At 48.1% G+C, this 19,065-nt stretch overlaps 1 protein-coding gene across 3 annotated transcripts in view; it reads right to left on the bottom strand.

Moving 5' to 3' along the window:
- Nucleotides 1-19,065, bottom strand: part of IFT172 (intraflagellar transport 172) — a 35,593-nt gene that overhangs the window by 1,553 nt on the left and 14,975 nt on the right. For 2 of the 3 annotated variants that reach the window (XM_043469071.1, XM_043469070.1), the window contains exons 16-47: nucleotides 18,273-18,440; nucleotides 17,386-17,522; nucleotides 17,041-17,148; nucleotides 15,142-15,226; nucleotides 14,751-14,843; nucleotides 14,190-14,267; nucleotides 13,726-13,974; nucleotides 13,467-13,545; nucleotides 13,183-13,303; nucleotides 12,848-12,992; nucleotides 11,547-11,636; nucleotides 10,854-10,951; nucleotides 10,555-10,690; nucleotides 10,350-10,466; nucleotides 9,871-10,013; nucleotides 7,925-8,018; nucleotides 7,699-7,763; nucleotides 7,326-7,506; nucleotides 6,985-7,094; nucleotides 6,665-6,794; nucleotides 4,010-4,108; nucleotides 3,704-3,813; nucleotides 3,514-3,577; nucleotides 3,327-3,413; nucleotides 2,923-3,039; nucleotides 2,285-2,395; nucleotides 1,971-2,090; nucleotides 1,371-1,466; nucleotides 1,091-1,150; nucleotides 907-1,005; nucleotides 448-601; nucleotides 154-245 (exon numbers count right to left, since the gene is read on the bottom strand). In XM_043469071.1, coding sequence (XP_043325006.1) covers nucleotides 154-245; nucleotides 448-601; nucleotides 907-1,005; nucleotides 1,091-1,150; nucleotides 1,371-1,466; nucleotides 1,971-2,090; nucleotides 2,285-2,395; nucleotides 2,923-3,039; nucleotides 3,327-3,413; nucleotides 3,514-3,577; nucleotides 3,704-3,813; nucleotides 4,010-4,108; nucleotides 6,665-6,794; nucleotides 6,985-7,094; nucleotides 7,326-7,506; nucleotides 7,699-7,763; nucleotides 7,925-8,018; nucleotides 9,871-10,013; nucleotides 10,350-10,466; nucleotides 10,555-10,690; nucleotides 10,854-10,951; nucleotides 11,547-11,636; nucleotides 12,848-12,992; nucleotides 13,183-13,303; nucleotides 13,467-13,545; nucleotides 13,726-13,974; nucleotides 14,190-14,267; nucleotides 14,751-14,843; nucleotides 15,142-15,226; nucleotides 17,041-17,148; nucleotides 17,386-17,522; nucleotides 18,273-18,440 — 3,636 coding nt within the window. The remainder of the gene's footprint in view (nucleotides 1-153; nucleotides 246-447; nucleotides 602-906; nucleotides 1,006-1,090; nucleotides 1,151-1,370; nucleotides 1,467-1,970; nucleotides 2,091-2,284; nucleotides 2,396-2,922; nucleotides 3,040-3,326; nucleotides 3,414-3,513; nucleotides 3,578-3,703; nucleotides 3,814-4,009; nucleotides 4,109-6,664; nucleotides 6,795-6,984; nucleotides 7,095-7,325; nucleotides 7,507-7,698; nucleotides 7,764-7,924; nucleotides 8,019-9,870; nucleotides 10,014-10,349; nucleotides 10,467-10,554; nucleotides 10,691-10,853; nucleotides 10,952-11,546; nucleotides 11,637-12,847; nucleotides 12,993-13,182; nucleotides 13,304-13,466; nucleotides 13,546-13,725; nucleotides 13,975-14,189; nucleotides 14,268-14,750; nucleotides 14,844-15,141; nucleotides 15,227-17,040; nucleotides 17,149-17,385; nucleotides 17,523-18,272; nucleotides 18,441-19,065) is intronic. The other variant, XM_043469072.1, reaches the window with a different exon arrangement.

Below are 19,065 nucleotides of genomic sequence, written 5' to 3'. Positions count from 1 at the left end.
ACCAGCTCCATCTCAGTGTGGGGAGCAGGCTGTGGGGCCTGCACCTGCCTTCTTAACAGTCCACCCCGCTCCCAACACCACCCCAGTGGTTGGTGCTGGTTGGTCTTCAGTGTTGTTCTCCCTGCCCTCTTCCCTCAAGCCTTCCTCTCTAACCTTGATAGCCATAAGGAACTTGTTCCAGTTCTTCTTGTTAGCTGCCTTCCCTGGCCGCTTAAATTCAATTTTGTTCCTCAGAATGGGGTATCCTGGGGGTTGGAGGGAGAGAAAAAGATGAATTGGAGTATGAGAGGGATTGAGAGGGAATAACAAAGAGCAAAGTGAGGGATAGAAAGTAGGATGTTTTTGTCTTCTGCATCCTTTACTGATCACAGCAAAACAGTCTCTTGATCCTGCTGTTTCCCTCTCCTTTCCACCCAGCACAGAATATGGTGCTCTAGCATTCTATACCTGTAATGAGGCAGGGCAGGGCCCGAACCCCAGTGCTGGCCGCCACCAGGGAAGCCTCGTAGGCCCCACGCTCATCCCGAGGTAGAACCTGCTCCAGCCGCTGGTCCATTGAGACCGTGAGCACCCAGTCTCGAACCTCTTCTCGCTGGGCCTCCTGGGAAGGACAGAGCAGCTTCACACAGGGCAGGGCAAGTGGAGGGTGGTAAGGAAGGGGTTTGCTAAGCTGTCATCCCATGTACCATCTTTCACCCACAAATGAAACTCCTTGCGTTGGCAGCCAGTTGCAGCCTTAGCTTTTTCCTCTGCTGCTACTTTCACTGAAGGAATAGTGAGGGCTGGGGCCCTTCCAAAGACATTGCTGACTGACGCCATTAGAGTGTTGGGAGGACCATCCTTAAGAGTGTCCTCCCTTCCAGTGAGGACTCCTGCTTGTGAGGCCTCCTGTTTCTGTGCCCTTACCGGGACGTGCTGCTTGGCTGGGAGTGGCACCTCAAAGGGAATGTCTGTGTCCTGAAAGTCAGAGTGGTCAAGGGCGTCCAGGGTCCCTTCTTCAATTGCCTATGGCAGAGCAGGCAGCCATGAGATGGGCACAGCTTGTGACAGGCCAAACCTTGCAACTTCTGGGCACAACTGCCCTACTCACATCAGTCAGATCCAAAAAGCGGTTGAGGAAGATGAAGGCCATGTTCTCCCAGCCAACTGCCTGCAACAGAGAAATGTTGCCAGTAGGAGTGAGCAGCTGGCCTTGGCGGTTGTTTTTCCAGGATGCAGGGGGCAGAATCCAGGAAGATGGAGGAAAATGGTATCTTCCACGACATCAGGCCCACACTCAGCTCTGCTCTAACTTGAGCAGCTGGGACAGTCTACCTTCCAACTTTTACTTCCTTCTCTCAGCCCCACCCTTGGTTGGCCCCATTGCTCACCTTGGCAGCAATGCCTGCTTCATAGAAGGCCTTATCTGCAGGTAGTAGTTGGGTGTGACGCAAGAGTGAAACAGAAAGCTTGGCAGCTACAGTTTCCTGTGAATTAAAGTCAAAGCATTACGATTCTGGCACTGTAGTGACTGACCTACCAGACCAATGATCTTATAACTAAAGCAGCCATGGAACCAGAAGATCAACGATCAATATTAAATTGCTCTGGGTCATGCTCTGAGTTTTTTTCATTTGCACAAGAGAACTGGGCCTAGATTATTTCCTCCCACCTCTAGAATTCCATCATCCAACTACAGTAACTCAATATAGTATCATGAATAAGCTAAAAGTATGTATCTATTATAAGAGGTCAATGCAGAAATCATGGAATTGGAATGTTTGAGCATAACGAGGCTGGAGCTGTGTGGGCACAGAGCCCTAAGACAGTCAAAGGGATACAGAAAGGAAACCATCTCAGCAAGGGCTAAAGATTTCTTTAAATGGAAGAGAGACTAGGAGAGAAGTGGGCCAAGCTTGAGAGTGTCCTGAACTTGCATTCATTCAGCTTCAGCCATTTGAAGCTGAGTGCCCCTCCCTGCTCCATCTCACCAGCTCTTTGACGCTCTGGGCTGCAGAGCGGGTGGCGTAGTAATGAGCAATCAACAGCATGGTCTCAAACTCCTCGTGGGCTGGAGAGTTGGCCTCACTGGACTTCACCAGGTTTTCACACTAGAGTGGGAAGAGCACACAGCCTGGGTCGGGGATCAGAGGAGTGCCAGGGACAGAGTGGTCAATAGTCAGCCATCTGGAGAGAGGAAGGTAGAGCCCGAGGGTGAAGGATTCTGGGTGTGAAAGGAGAGATGAGGGCAGGGCCAGGCGGACCGAGCAGCCTTCCCGCTCTGCTGTCCACCCGGCTTCCTCACCAGGTTGAAGAGGACGTCCCGGAGGTCAGCCCAGTTGTGATAGGCCTCAGCACTGTTGGTCCCAGGAGAGCTCACCATGTCAGTGAAGATCCTTTTGTAGATGTTGAAGTTCTGGAGGTGGAGGGGGAAGGGGAGTTGAGCAAGAGGAATACAACTACAAGAGAAAGTCAGGGGAAGTGGGGCCAAAGAGGAAAACTGGGCTGGAAATGGCATGTGGAGGAGCTATGGGACGCTGCTGGAGAAAGTGCTGTTTTTCAGGGAAGAGAAAGGAGGGTAAGAAAACACCCATTTCTTCCTAACTGGTGCTCTGTGGGTGTGGGCAGATGTGTGACTGGGAATGCACAGTCACAGTGTTAACGGCATAACACCCGGAGAGCTGTGATGCTCAGACAGGAGAGGGGTGTTCACACTCTGGAGGAAGTTAGTCAGGCCCTCGAGGTGTGTGCAGGGCTCTGCTCTGAAAGACTGTTCCTTGTGTTAGCTGTACAGTTCAGAAGAGCCTAGGTAGAGTCTCTGGGCATGATGCTTTCTAACTAAGGAACCCTTTGAAAGACAGATCCTGAGTGGGGTGAGCAGTTGTCGAGGAGAAGGTAAGAATTTCTTTGGGGAAACATTCACCCTGAGGAGCAGGCTGGTACCTGTGGGTTAGCAGGGGCTCCATGCTGCACGTACAGGGCCAGTGCCTGGGCATAGCCACCCTCCCGGATCAGGTGAGTTGCATATAATGCCACGTATTTGTGCAGAATCTTGTAGTTCTGTTTGAGGGGTGCAGGAAAAGCAGGGGGAGGCTGGGGTCAAACCAGGCTGTGAGGGTGGGGTCATGACTTGAGGCCATGGATTTGTTTAGGAGGCGAAGGGCATGTGCATGCCAGGCCCAGCTAGGCCTCTGACCCAATGTCAGAGCGTGAAGACTGAGCTCTCAGATGCTGATTAGGGATCTTTGGGGTTTGGGCTTTGGAGGAAGAGAGAGACACTCTCTGGGACAGGTGGGGAATCAGAGGAAATACCCAGAGGGGCTGGCGTGGGAGGAAGGGACCAGTACCTGCTTGGTGGCTGTTTCAATGCACTTGTCCCACTGGCCCTGCTCCACATACAGGTCCAAAGCAGCCACCACGTCCACACCCACTAGCTACGGACCAGTTAAAAAGACAGAGTTACACGAGGGAAGAAGAGGGAAAGAGTCTCTGAGCCTCCCTGTGCTCGCCTCCTGCTGCCTATGCCAGTCTCACCGAGTCCACTTTGCCCTGGCTCTTGAGGAACTCTTTATAACACTGGTCCACATAGTCTTCATACCTGTGAAGGCACGCAGAAAGCTCACACATCAAAGCGCTAGAAGCACACCCGTCCCATGAGAACTTCCTCTCAGCCTTTACAAAAGGAAGTAAAAGAATTTCTAGTGAGAAGGGGTCATGAGCTTACCGGGGATCTAGCTCCTTAGCGACACGCTTGGCCTTGTTCCATTCCTCACCCTCAATGAAAGCATCGATCGCTTCCTTGACAAGGTCCAGGTTCAGATAGAGCTCTGCAGCCTGCACAGGGGAAAATCTGAGACTGGAGATGTCTCTCTCCCCTTCTTCCCCCCTCTCCCTCCTGGGAACTCTGGGAACTCTGGGGAAACAAGTGCATGCCGAGCCTGCCAGGAGACCACCCCCCGCCCCCGACTTCACACGGCTTCTACCCATCTCTGTGGAATCTATTTCTGCTCTGTCTCAGCGCCCTACTTACTGCACTGTGCTTTCCAATTCCAATCAGCTGGGGTCCCACAGCCCGAACTACTTCCAGACTGCGTGGGGGAGGTAGAAACTTGATGGAGAGTTCAGCTGCCTGAGTGGTTGAACAGAAGATAGAAGTGGGCAGAGAGACAAATACTGCCCAGGGGTCCTTGACCTGCTCTATTTTTACCTCCAGATGCCAACTTTCTTGCCTTCTCCCTCACCTTCCACCCTGTGGGGCAAATCCTGCCTCATGGTCCATCAGAGCTTTTACATGACCATCAGAGGACCTAACTGTTCCTCTCAGCTCTTCCTCTTTCAGACACTCACTGCTGCCTGAGAGCACTGCATTTGGTTCTGTCACCTTTGACAAACTGGTTTCTCAAGGTCTTTGTCACAAACAGAACCCTGGTAGCATGGTGTAGAGAAAAAACCCCTAAAGCAGAAGCCCAGGACATTCTGCAACTATTTGTGTTGGGCATTTCTGAGTTTCAGTTTCTTCATCCATCAGAGTGATGGTTGGTCTAGATTCGTACTGTCCAGAACAGCAGCCAGAGTCACATGTGGCTAGTCCTGAGATGTGCTCTAACCTTATATATTTCAAAGACTTAGTATGAAAAAAGGAATGTAGACAATCTCGAATAGATTTTTACATTGATTTTGCCTTGAAATATTGATAATAGTTTTGGTATAATAGGTTAAGCAGAATATAATTATTTTCACCTTTTTCTTTACACTTATTTGAGTGTGGCTACTAGAAAATTTTAAAATTACATATATGACTTAGACCTTTGTGACCTGCATTGTATATCTACTGGACAGTGTTGGTCTAGATGATTTTGGAGACCCCTTTCAACCCTAAAACTCAGTAATTCTACAAATCCAAGTGTTCCATGAAGCTCACTCCGTTTCTGCTGTGATGCTGACATCCTCACCAGATTTTAACTTCCACAGAGTCCACTTCAGCTATAGTCTATGTGCATCCTCCCTGGTCTTTCCCCACCTGTTCTTGCCTTTCTTCTTTACCTGCCAAACCCTTCAAGGCTTAAAGTGCTCCCATCCAGAAAGCCCACTCTCTGAATAACCTAAAGAAGGTATAGTCATGCACAGACCTGGGTAAACAATGCCCTAGAGTAAGGTACAGCAGATGCATCCGTTCAGTTCAGTTGCTCAGTCAAGTCTGACTCTGCAACCCCATGGACTGCAGCACACCAGGCTTCCCTGTCCTTCACCAACTCCCAGAGCTTGCTCAAACTCATGTGCATCGTGTCAGTGATGCCATCCAACCATCTCATCCTCTGTCATCCCCTCCTCCCACCTTCAATCTTTCCCAGCATCAGGATCTTTTCAAATGAGTCAGTTCTTCACATCCGGTGGCCAAAGTATTGGAGTTTCAGCTTCAGCATCAGTCCTTCCAATGAATATTCACCACTGATTTCCTTTAGGATTGACTGGTTGGATCTCCTTGCAGTCCAAGGGACTCTCAAGAGTCTTCTCCAACACCACAGTTCAAAAGCATCAAAGAAAGTTCAAAAGCTTTCTTTATAGTCCAACTCTCACATCCATACATGACTACTGGAAAAACCATAGCTTTGACTAGATGGACCTTTGTTGGCAAAGTAATGTCTCTGCTTTTTAATATGCTGTCTAGGTTGGTCATAGCTTTTCTTCCAAGGAGCAAGCATCTTTTAATTTCATGGCCGCAGTGATTTTGGAGCCCCTAAAAATAAAGTCTGTCACTGTTTCCATTGTTTCTCCATCTATTTGCTATGAAGTGATGGGACCGGATGCCATGATCTTAGTTTTCTGAATGTTGAGTTTTAGCCAGGTTTTTCACTCTCTTCTTTACTTTCATCAAGAGGCTCTTTAGTTCTTCTTCGCTTTCTGCCATAAGGGTGGTGTCATCTGTATATCTGAGGTTATTGCTATTTCTCTCAGCAATCTTGATTCCAGCTTGCAGATGCTTAATACCTGAAAAAACTTGCTAAACTCTCATAACCAACCTCAGTCCTTTCTACTTCCTTCCCCTCCAACTTCAAGGGGCTATTCGGTGACAAGGCCTCACAAACCTTTGGGAAATTCTGCAGGGGCATCTGCACAACAACATTTTATTCAGGGGCTGATCAGTCTGACCCCTTCATAACTTCTAATACCCTATTTCCCTGCATCTGAGGCACATGACTAAAATATACATGTATCCCCATCACAAAGACCCTAAGAATCCATCTTAGAATTGATGAAACATACTAGCTTGGCTTAATCTGCCAGAGGCTTAATCTGCTGAATGGAGGAGGGACCTCTGCTTTTTCACAGCCTCCATCTGGCCCAGTTTCAGGATCTGGATTTACCATTCCAACTCAGGCCCTAGGCCTATTCTTCCCTCACAAGGCCTCCCTGACCCCTCCAGGCCACAGAGATCTCACCCTTCTCTGAACTCTACTTGAACTTCACTAGTGAACTTCCGTCTTCACTAAGCTGCAATATTAACCAACTGAGCCACGTGTTAGTCTACCTTCCCCCAATTTCTGTCTCTCTGGGTTCTGTCTTATATCCCTTTTTATAGCCTTCATAGATTCTGATCTAGCATCCATCAGGCACTCAAGTCTGAGAAGGAATGCTGGGTGTGAATGGAGGCGGGGAGCAGAGTCCGGCGGGTGTGGCACCTCACCTTCAGCCAGCACTTCTCCACCAGGCTGCTGCTTCCTGCGTCCCGCACTTTGAGGTAGCAGTCGACTGCACGGCTGTACTCTCCAGCCTGTTCCCACTGTCGAGCCTGTTCCACCAGACCCTCCATGCCCCTGTGTGGATGAGAGCCCTTGTGACCAGGACAGGGGAGGGGCAGCGTGGCTGAGCCTGTGTGCACGTTCTGACCCACCCCCAGTCTTGCCAACATTTCCTGGTACTCTGGCTTCATATCTGGCTCCCTTCTTTCCTGGTCCCCTGGCTTCATACCTGGCCCCCTTCTTTCCTGGAGCCCTGGCTTCATACCTGGCCCCCTTCTTGGTAGCTTCCCGTTCATACTCTTCCTGCAGCGCCTCCAGCTGGCCGGGCACGTAGTCCTTGCAAATCCGCAGGGCATCACTCCATAGTCCGGCCTCCTGCTCAGATTTCCAGGTATCAGGATGGCATGACAGCTTCCCACTGCACACAGGCCCACCACTATAGCCCGCTGGTCCCTGGGTCCTTGGACCTCTTTTCCTCCTTCTCTCTGCTCCTCCCCCTCCCCTAGGGTTAACCTTCTCAAAACCAGGGTTCAGTATAGTGCTCTATGGGCTCTCCTACCTCTCACCCTCCCTCATGGGATTCTTCCCCTGAATCTGCTGCCCCACCTTATAGTAATTGAGGGCCAGGCCTGGTCTCTGGGCCCGAAGCAGCAGCCCTTCTGCTTTCTGGAAGTCCTTCTCCTCCAAGGCCCCCCGAGCCTGCCCCACGAGCACCTCGGCGACACTGTCAGGGTCATGGGCCTCGGCCACACGCTGAGCTGCCTCCCAGTCCTGGTTATGGACAAACCTGTTCCCAGATGAGGACAGAGAGGAGACTGAGTATAGGACTGAGGCCTCAGTGATGAGAGGCAAACCACCGTGTCACTGAGGGGGGATAAGAGTTATTGGTAGTAGGTTTAGATGAAGGTGAAAATGACAATGAGCGGTCCTGGGGCTGAGTCTGGGCGGACAGGATTAGGGAATTTATGGGGTAACTCACATGAGGACTGCTTCCTTGGGTTTACCGGCCTTGATAAATTCAGCTTCAGCCTCTTCAAATTTTCCCTAGAGGGAGAGGGAAACAGCCATACACGACGAGAAGGAGACTGGCACCCCAGGCAGCCGTGAGACAGAAGGTCTGGATGCCTGGCAGCAGTGGACCAGGGCATGGGAAGGAGGGCTCTGTGGTCAGAGTCAAAAGCAATGGGGAAGAACCACATCCATACCTCATCCTCCAGGTACATAGCGTATCGGAGATGGATCTCAGGGGTTTTGTGCTTGAGGGCCAGCCGAGAGAGTTCAAAAGCAAATTCAAAGGAGCTGAAATGGGAGGTGCAAACAAGGTTTGTCTACACTATACTTCCTTTTATAAGAGAAGAGAAACAGAGGGCAAGGATTGAGGGGAAGAAAAGGGACAGATTTTAAAAAATCAATGAAAAAAAAATCAATGAAATGATAAGAGAAGCATAGCACTATACCAACAGGCAGGAAGGACCCCTGGTGCTTCCACCACCTCCCAGAGCCACAGCTGCACTAGCAGGAAAATAATCTTCCTGAAACAAGTAAAATCACCCATAGCAATTTGACTCATTGCAGGATTCCTACTGGTGTTCTTAACATTTGCTTAAGAAAACCTCACTTTTGGGCAGAAGTCTTGAGTAGATGTTTTCCAAAAGAGGATATACAGATGGCTAACATGAAAACATGGAGATGCTTAACAGTAATCATCAGAGAAGTGCAAGTCAAAACCACAATGAGATAACAACTTACATCTGTCAGAATGGCTATCATCAAAAAAGATCTACAAGTAACAAATGCTGGTGAGGATGTGGAAAGATACTGGATATGGTTTTTCCAGTAGTCACATATGGATGTGAGAGTTGGAACCCTTATGCAATGTTGGTGGGAAGGTAATTTGGTGTAGCCACTATGGAAAACAGTTTGGAGGTTCCTCAAAAAACTGAAAAACAGAACTACCATAAGATCCAACAATTATACTCCTGGGTATATAGCTGAAGAAAACAAAAACACTAAAGATACAGGAACCCCAATGTTCATAGTAGCATTATTTACAATAGCCAAGCATATGGAAGCCACCAAGTGTCCATCAACAGATAAACTAATAAAGAAGATGTCACACACACATAAATATTACTCAGTAATACAAAATGAAATTTTGCCATTTCCAACAACATGGATGGACCAGGAGGGTATTATGCGTAGTAAAATAAGTCAGACAAAGACAAATACTATAGGTTATTACTTATATATGAAATCTAAAAAATGAAATAAACATGAATATAACAAAAACAGAAACAGACTCACAGATATAGAGAACAAACCAGTAGTTACCAGTGGGGAGAGGAAAAGGGGAAAGGGCAAGATGGGGATAGGAGATTAAAAGGTATAAACTATTCGGTATAAATAAACTACAAGGATACATTACACAGCACAGGGAATACAGCCAATGTTTTATAATAACCTTAAATGGGGTGTAATCTATAAAAAATATTGAATCACCATGTTGGACACCTGAAACTAATACTATAAATCAACTACACTGCAGAAAATTAATAATTTAACTTAATTTAAAAAAAAAAGCTCATTTTGCATTTAATGGAATCACATTTCCACTGTGTATGTATGTGCTTAGTTGCTCAGTCATGTCCAACTCTTTCTGACCCTATAGACTAAAGCCCACCAGGCTCTTCTCTGTCCATGCGATTCTCCAGGCAAGAATACTGGAGTAGGTTGCCATTTTCTTCTCCAGGGGAATCTTCCCAACTCAGGGATCAAAACCAAGTCTCCGGCATTGCAGGTAGACTCTTTACCATCTGAGCCACTGGAGAGACCCACACTTTACTCACATCACACATTACTCAGCAGTAAATTACTGGCTTAGAGCATTTTAGCTTTAAAAATTGTTCTCTTTCCCTCTTTCTCCTTAGAACAGCCAAAGATTAAACACCCTTCTGAGCCCCCAGGGGAACAGGAGCAGAATTACTAATTCATTCTTGCCTCTCTATCAAGCTCTTCCAAGGATCTCTCCTTACCACATTTCTTCACTCTTGCTTTAGCCTCTAGAAATGCTTTTCAGTTATACAACAATTTTCTTTCTCTATATAGAGGCTGTCTGGAATGGGGCCCCCAGAGAGAAGGCTTGGGGCCTCACCAGTTGTCAGCAGCATGGTCAATAGCAGCTTCCAGGAGTCCCAGCTTGTTGAGCAATCTAACAGCAGCCTCTCCTCCTAGGCTCTTGGCCCACAGATAGGCCACGTGTTTGTGGGCATTAGCTCCTCCATGAGCCTTGGCCACCTGAAAGGCAAAGCCCCTTGGCAACCCTCCGATACAGGGGTACATGGCTGCTCCCTTATCATCACTTACTTGACCTCAGCTTGGAAAAAGATCAGGTACCCCCCAGAGCAGTAGGAAGAGGGCTAAATTTCAGCCCTATTCACCTGATTAGGGTCCAAGGATGGATTTCAGGTCATTCATAAACCATTAAAATTGTATGTGAAATTTTGTGTATAGGTGTGGACTTTTTTCAAACATACCCATGACCAGTTTAAAATTAGATAGTTACTTGAGCCTGGGAAAGCAGGATGGATGGACTCTGTACATCCTTACCCAGTAAGGGGAAGACCTCCTTACCCGGTAAGCCTCTTCCCAAAGCCCATTGGACCGGTACATATTCACTGTCGCCTTCCACTCCTGGGCCTCAAGGTAGTGATACTCAGCCTCCTGGAGTCGGCCTTCAGCCTCCAGCTCCTGGGGAGGGAGAGGCAAGTCAGGATGGGGAGGGGGCAGATGGAGCCGCTTTGGGGGAGAGATGGGCAGCAGCAGGAGAAGGGCTCACCTTGCCCAGATGCAGGTGTGTGTCGCTGAGGAGATCTGGGTGGTGCTTCCCTACCAAGCGGATCATATCATCATACAGCTTGTGCTTTTTGAACATGCTGATGGCGAGGTCAGGCTCTTCCACGGTCACATACAGCCTGGGGACAGGAGAAACACCTGTGGCCTCCTAGACCCAGATTCCTGCTGTGAGAGTCATTCCTAAGGGATCCTGTCCCTGCCTTCTGGGCAGAGGGCTCGTATCTGCAGACCCAGCCCTCAAGCCCTGTCTCCCGCTACACCTCCCCTGGGGCCACAGCTCACCTCTCAGCCTCTCGGTACTTGCCCTGTGTCTCCATCTCCTGAGCCTGAGTGATGTACAGCACCGAGATGTCTTCTGGTCTCATGCACTTCATGGCCAGCTGTGCAGACACACAGGGTCAGGGCAGCCTCAGGCACTAATTCCCAAGGGAAGCAGAGGGCAACACAGAGCGGACAGGGAAGTGGGGTTTCTTCAAGGAAGCCTGTGTTCACAGGAACTCTGAACTTTCCCAATAAGCACAGGAGTTCGTTTACTGCCACTCTCCTACTCAGCTCAGGGATCCCAAACCCATAAGGAGCAGAGTAAGAACTACATTCTGCTAAGGCAGGAGGGTCAGAGATGCCCTGTGCTGGGTGGGGGCACCCAATCCCACTAACTTACTCCTACTGCACCCACTGGGCTCTGGGAGCACGAACGAGAACAGTTACCAGTGTGACTAGAGCTCCAGCAGAGGTATTTCAGATTCCCAGCTCTCAAGGCCATCTTCTCTCTTCAGAATTGCAGGTTTGGGAACTAGAGCCTCTCATGATCCTTGCCTTTCCTTTTGGCTAGACATCAGTTACCCAGACCGTACTTTGGTACTCTTCCTCAGCTTTCAGGGAGCCCAGTGAAGCGGGGAGATTGGCGACTAGGGGAAGGGACAACACGGCCATGAAGGAGACATTCTCTTCTCATGAATGTCACCCGTTGCCCACCTTGTGGGCTTGCTCCCAGCGGCCGGCCTGGGTGTACATGTCTATGGCGTCTTTTGTCCGGTCTCCCTTAGTGTAGAGCTCTTCTGCAATCTGTGGATGAGACAGGGAGAGGCAAAAGATCAGAGTGACAGAGTGAAAGCAGCCTGGAGGAGGAAAGAACAAACCTCAGCTGGGAGGGAGCAGAACCTGGGACTCCATTAGCGTACAGTCAGAGAGAAGACAAGGTGACTGTAGGTGTCTCAGGCTTTCTTCTGTTTCGATAAAAGACCAGCCCCCAAACAGTATGAGGACAATACAGTGGGAGTTTAAGATTACTTTGCCAACAAAGGTCTGTCTGGTCAAAGCTATGGTTTTTCCAGTAGTCACATATGGATGTGAGAGTTGGACTATAAAGAAAGCTGAGCACCAGATAATTGATGCTTTTGAACTGTGGTGTTGGAGAAGACTCTTGAGTCCCTTGGACTGCAAGGAGATCCAACCAGTCAATCCTAAAGGAAATCAGTGGTGAATATTCATTGGAAGGACTGATGCTGAAGCTGAAACTCAAATACTTTAGCCACCTGATGCAAAGAGCTGACTCATTGGAAAAGACCCTGATGCTGGGAAAGATTGAAGGCAGGAGGAGAAGGGGATGAGATGGTTGGATGGCATCACCGACTTAATGGACAGGAGTTTGAGTAAACTCCGGGAGTTGGTGATGGACAGGGAGGTCTGGCGTGCTGCAGTCCATGGGGCTGCAAAGAGTTGGACACGACTGCGCAGCTGAACTGAACTTAAGATGGCTTCATGTTTTTGCAGTCCATGACGATTCTATACTGTAAATATGTTGGCGATATGCTTTTTTTTAAATTTTAAATAATTTTATTGAGGTATAGTTAATCTACAATGTTAATTTCTGCTTCAGTTTTATATATACATATTTTTATTATATATATTATGTTATTATATTTATATTATATATATATTCTTTTCCATTATGGTTTATTACAGGATATTGAATATAGTTCCCTGTGCTATACAATAGGACCTTGTTTATCCATCCTATATATAATAGTTTGCATCTGCTAATGTTGGAAGTTACTCTTGAAGCATCTCTCATGCTAGAGACCTGGTTTATATGTCTGGGAGAGGGTTCTGTGTCATGTCAGAATGAAATGGTGGTGTGTTTCATTTACGGTGGTAACACTGTTGGGCCCCAGTAAGAAGGATCTGGTGAGGTGGCCCCCACTCCCTCTTCTGGGCTCTCTCCTCATCCTCCTGTACTGTACTGCTTCATGCTGCAGAAAGGGGCTGTCCCTCACCTCATACTCCTGCAGAGATGCATAGTGTTGGGCCACGCGAGGATAGTATTTGGACGCAGTGTTCCGGTCCTGCAGATCTAATATATAAATTGCCTTCTTCCACTGGCGGGCACCCAGGGCAGCCTCAATTGCCTTAATGGAGCACCTGGCGTAGTTGGAAAAGGGGTAAATGTGTATGGGGAAAGAGAAAAATGGATGGAAGTAGAGATACCTCAAGCATACTCCAACCCACATTCGGAGATTTCCCTTGTTTTAGTAAGGCCTTGGTGCCCTTGCCTGTCCCATCACCTCTCACCTCATGTCCAAATGCCCTCTGCACCCCTGGACCACCACACCTGGCTTCGATGTAGTGATTAATGGCCGCGTCGAGCTGCTTCTGCTGCACCAAGTGGTCCCCCCACGCCTCCTCTAGTCTCACCACTTCCGCTGGGAAGGCCACCCGAGCTAGCTCCACCGCTGCCAGAGACAGAGAGGGCACTCAGCACAGGCTCCGGGCACAGAGAGGCAGAGAAGTGAGGCGTGGAGTACAAGGGAAGGGTGGAGGGATGGGGGATCCCTGAAGCCAGGTGTCGGGGGACTGCTGGGGCAGGAGTCCACAACACTGTGGAGTGGCCAGTACCTTTCATGAATGCGCTGCCTTTACAGTAGCACTCCAGGGCCCGCTGTGGATTTCGTATCTTCTCAAAGAGATCACCTGCCTGTTAACACATCCCATGTTACTTCAAAGATACCCCTACTACACAAAAATCAACTGTCAGACCCCCAAGGCGGGGGATTCAGCCAGCGGTCAGGGAGGGCTGTGCACTCCAAGACGCCGCTGGGTAGGAGAGGACTCTGGGCTCTGGGGGCTAAGGGATGGGAACTGGGAGCCAGGGTACCCGTTCATACAGCTCGCCCTTGATCAGGGCAGCGGTGATGTGCTCCACCAGCTCCATGTTAGCCAGCAGTTCCTCCCGGTTCAGCACCAGCCGAGCAGCCTTGGCGGGGAGCCCAGCTTTGAGGTAGAGGCTGATGGCTGCTAGCCCATCCCCTTGGCTCTCTTGAAGTTCGCCTGCCCGCTCCTCTTGCTGTGTGTCCATCAGCCACTGGTAGTAACCCCGGCGCAGCTTCTCTAGGGCCGGGTGCCCCTGACATGCAGCAGAAGAGAATCAGGAGTCACGCCCCTCCTTCCTGCCCTGCTGCTTCCCATCATAACTGTAACAGCCGAAATCCTCCCAGTCACCAGCAGCCCAACTCCCCGCACTATGACACTGTTCCAGCTCCTGCAGCCCCTTGACAAGAAGGGTTTCTGATACTGGTGGGCCCTAGTTCTGAACAACTGTGGGGAAGACAGAACTGGTACCTTGGCCTCAGCCACAGCGATACATTCATCCCAGCGGTGTAGCTCCTGGTACATGTCCATGGCCTCCTCAACGGCATTCTAGGCAGAGGGAGAAGGGACACCAGGAAGACACGAAGATCAGAAATGAGCAAGCTCTCCTCAGCCTGGCTGAGATGCCAGCCTGTGTGGGTTGAAAGCCTCATCTCCTTAGTATGAAACTAAAAGAAGCTTAAACTTCAGGGCACCTTATTTGCACAGGCTCCTTCCAAAGCAACTTTTCTTCAAGAGGGTTCCTCAAACTGAATAAGCTTTGGGCCTCACAAAATTGGGATCTACCTCCATGCACAAGAATTGTGGAGAACAGCAGGAGATGGTAGACTTTCTATGAAGTAAAGAAGTGACTGTCAGAACGAACCCAGAGGAGGAAATTACGGAGCAGTGAAATTCACTGTATAAACCTTTTTAAAGTTTCTCTCCAGGCCTCTGATAGCCCAGCTGATCAGCGCTCATTCTTCCTCTGAGTTTGCCTCACTTTTCTCCCCTCTGATCCCCTCTTCCATCCAGCTACTCTGCTCCTATTACCTGTTCTAAGAAGATCATTTCCGCCAGCTTGTAGTTCTTCTCCAGCATGGCTAGTCGTGCTCGGACCTGATAAGAGTCTGTTCCTTCTCCACCCTGTGGAAAAAAACAAGGTTCTGGTTATTCTGTTGGTGCCCAGGAACAATTCTGTCTGTGTAAGAGGAGACAGGAAGGTCAGAGAGATGTGGAGGCTAAAGGCTTAAGAAGCTGAAAACTTGGGGCTTAGAGGCTTGAGGTTTGGCAAACAACTCCAGAATGGCCTGACTTGAAGGTGGTGATGGGGAGGGCAGAGTAGAGGAAATTAGCCATGGCTGGAAAGCTAAGAGTCATGGGTCTGAGTGCCAAGAGAAATCTCAGCTCAAAAAAGTGAACGAATCAGGAGGAGAATACTTGCATATTCCCGAGACACTTGATCTGCAATCTCATTGGTTTCATGGAGGAACCGAGCTTTTGCAACATGTCCCAAAGCAGAAAAGCACCTAAAGTATGGAAGCAATAACAATAATAATATTATTATAGAATCACCATTAATTCATTGGTTTAGCAGATATATGATGAGCATCTATTATATGCCAGGCACTTGTTCTTGCCACTGGGGACACAAAGGGGTCCACTGGGGACACAAAAACAAAGATGAGGGCCTGGCTCTTAGGGAACTTACTTTCTAGTCGAAACAGATAATTAGTAAACAAATAAACAAAGATTAATTGAAATAATGGAAAATGAAACTAAGGGGACTATTTAAGTTGGTTGTCAGAGAAGGCTTGTTCCAGCAGCTGTCATCTGAGCTGAGACCTGAATCCAAGAAAGAGCATGGCAAGATGGAGAAAAATTACTCCAGACAGAGGGAGAAGTTAGTATAAAGGGCCCAAGGCAAGAGTGAGCCTGGTGTGCTCAAAGGGACAAAGGATGCCTGTGTGGCTGGAGACTAATGGGCAAGCACCTGATATGAGAAGGAAGCGGGGTCAAATCTTGTGGGGCCTTAGGAGTTTGTGTTTTATACAAAGTACAAAAGCAAGAAAATGATTTAATCTAATTTATGTTTTTAAAAAACTACCACAGCTGTTATGGTTGTAAGGATTGTAGGAGTCTAAGTAGCAGTTTCTAATTAAGAATTAAGAGGTTTTTGCACCACTGTATGCAGGAGATGGTGGTCTGTTCTAGGGTGGAGACAGTAGGGTTGAACAAATAAGAGATTTGGGGTATGTTATAAAAACCCTGGATCACTGTCCCTATGACTTGCAGTGAGTCTAGCTCTTGGGGGACGGGATAAAAGGGACCAAGGATGAATCCTTGCCAAAGCCACAGCAGCTGATGTTTAATGAGCACTTCCGGTCTGTGCTCTTTGCACAGATCCTTTCACTAAGTCTCCCCTATCACCGCCACTCTGCCACTCTTCTTTACCATCCTGTAAGGTGAATACTGTTATTATCCTCATTTCATAGAGAACATGGAGAAGCCAAGGCTTGAGAAGGTTAAGTTAATCTCTCTAAAGTTACACAGTTGGTAAATGGAATCAAGATTTGAAATAGGAGAGTCTGGAGTCCCATGTTTTTCCTGTTAATTACACTCCTATACCATTACTGGAATATACACATCAACACATAGATTGTAGGGTAGGAGCGTTAAACACTTGGAAGCGGCACCTAGTTACAAGATGGGGGAGTGAAAACAATAAAAGACATACTCTTATAGTAAGTCAGAGAAAAACAAATATCATATACTATTGCTTATATGTAGAATCTAGAAAATGGTAGAGATGAACTTATTTGCAAAGCAGAAATAGAGTCTCAGTTGTAGAGAACAAATTTATGGTTACCAAAGGAAGAAGAGGGGATGGGATGAATTGGAAGATTGGGATTGACATATATACACTAGTAATGGATCTAATCTAACAGATAACTAATGAGAGCCCACTGTAGCTCAGCGAACTCTACTCAGTGTTCTGTGGTGACCTAAATGGGAAGGAAATCTAAAAAAGAGGGGATTTATGTATATGTACATGAATACCTGATTCACTTTGCTGTACAGCAAGAAACTAACACAACATTGTAAAGCAACTATAGTCCAATAAAATTTAAAAAAAAAATTTTTTTTTAATAAATAAAAGCCATACTCTAATACTCTAGGATGGGAGGATGTTTGGAATAACTGCACTGTGGAAGGGTTCTCTGTTGGCATGGGAAGGCAAGAGGTGCCCTAACCCTGGGGAGGAGCAGCCCATGGGGAAGACACTGTGTGGCCATCTCTCCCTCCAAGCTGCCTGGCACCTAGGTTCCAAAGCCCGGCTCACCTCTCAGCAATGTGAAGCTGCTTTGCTTCCAGTGACAGCTTACTCAAGGTTTTCCACATTGCTTCTGTTTCTGGGGTCATTTCCAGAGTTTCTAAGAAGGCTGTGGCCCTGGAGAGGGAAGGAAGCAAAGCACAAGGAATGAGTCCAAGATGAGGAAGACACTAAGGAATATTGGTGATGGGGCAGGAAGAGGATGGGGGAGGCAATTATTTGCCCTTTTTGTCTAATCTCCTCCCAGGACCACCAAGTCCTTTTCAGACATGACTGGTTTTACTACCCACCTCAGGCAGGTCCTCAGACCCAGACTTTCCCACCACCGTGCTGGTTATCAGCCTCATGTCTCACCGGGTGTAGTTGCCATCATCAATGGCTGTTCCAAACTCAATAAGGCCCTCATCCAGGGTGTAGGCAACTGTAGTCACACCTTCGGTCACCATCACCTCTGTCTTTCCCCCATCTCGCTCGAGACCTACAACATCACCCTGTAAAAATTCAATCCCCCCACCCCACCAGAATTCCAGGTAAGTGTTGCCACAGGCTCAACTGCAGAAAAGACCCACCCTCATCCAACCCTACTGCTCACACCCTGAGGGAATGACTGTACTCTCTGTTTTTCTGACACTTCTCTCAGGCAGATAAAAATTTCCCATCTATGGTAATATCCTTTAAAGTACACCATTCTCCCCCAAACTCCCCTCCCATTTTGGATAATTTCTTAAGATACATCTTTCAGTTCATCAATTCACTTTCATCATTGTCTAATCTACTATTTAAACCGCGGCAGTCATCCTAGCCTAGCACAGGGGCCTCTTTTCTGTTTCCATAGGCTCCTCCCAGATTTGGGATATTACTGTGTGTGTGATGTTGTCATGGGGTAAGACAGAGGGTGTGATCAGCAGTCTGAAAAAAACAGAACTCTGAATGGCTTGTAACAGAGAATCAGCACATAAGGAGGTGTGATATGGAACTCCTCCTCAATTGGGGATCTTCCAGTCTAAGGGAACTCCACAATTCGACTTGGTGAATTCCCACTATAATAGGGACCAGTACTCTGAGGATCTAATATAATGTCAGGAATCTGAACGAGGATGGCTCTGGGGCCCAGACCACTGTGGGAAGCAGTCTAAGTATCACCTGCCAACTCCATCAGAGAGGTTATGGGTGGCAGGCAGAGAAACCAAGCAGCCTTCAGAGTTTCACACTACGTGTGAGGTGCCCTGATGTTGACATACCCTGATAGAGGACGTGGTGACCCTCTCAGGTGCCTCAATGTTGTACCACACACACAAGTTGTTTCGGTTCTGAGCCACCAGCACATCACTTCCTGGGACCCATTGCACGTAGGAGCAGAAGTTGAGGATCATCGTCTTAGAGCAGCTTTCAATATCATATAGATGCAACTGGAGGAAGAAGAAGTAGATACACAATTAAGAAAAGATGTGGGTATCTTCCCATCTGGACCATTTCCTAATGGGGAAATGTGGTGAGCTAGCCCACTGGTCAGGTACATGCTGACTTTCAAAGCTTACTGAACTTCAACCATAAACCCTTCAAGTTCATGCTCAGTTGGTATATTCTGACACTGGCCAAATAAGAGATGACCAAAAGAGCAAAGGGCTACACCCTAGGAATTTAAGTTAGGTGCAGGTCAGACTTTCATTCCTAGAAGAACTCTGGGCCAGAGTTATCGGTCTGGATTACAAAAATAAGGTCATGAGACAAATTAAATGGCCTGGAAATATGTGATGTGGCTTTTACATCACAGTGAAAATGAAATGAAAAATCACCAGGTAGTCCCTGAGGTCAAACTCACGGGCGATACCACAGAGATCAGAATGAATACAGGGCTGGGGGAGGCTGTCCTCAGGCCAGCATCAGCAGTCAGGCAAGTGTGGTCGAAGAGCCCTGGAGCAGTAGGTGTGGGAAAGGTCAGCTGGGTGCTGAGCAAGGGGAATGCAGGGGTGTGGGGTGAGGATGGTTCATGAAGTCACAGATTTGTGAATAGTGAGAGACACATCAACTCCC

Source organism: Cervus canadensis, chromosome 5 (assembly GCF_019320065.1).
Source record: "Cervus canadensis isolate Bull #8, Minnesota chromosome 5, ASM1932006v1, whole genome shotgun sequence".
NCBI classification, from domain to species: domain Eukaryota; kingdom Metazoa; phylum Chordata; class Mammalia; order Artiodactyla; family Cervidae; genus Cervus; species Cervus canadensis.
Note: the sequence above shows the minus strand (reverse complement) of the source record. Positions and strands in the feature narration are given on the sequence as shown.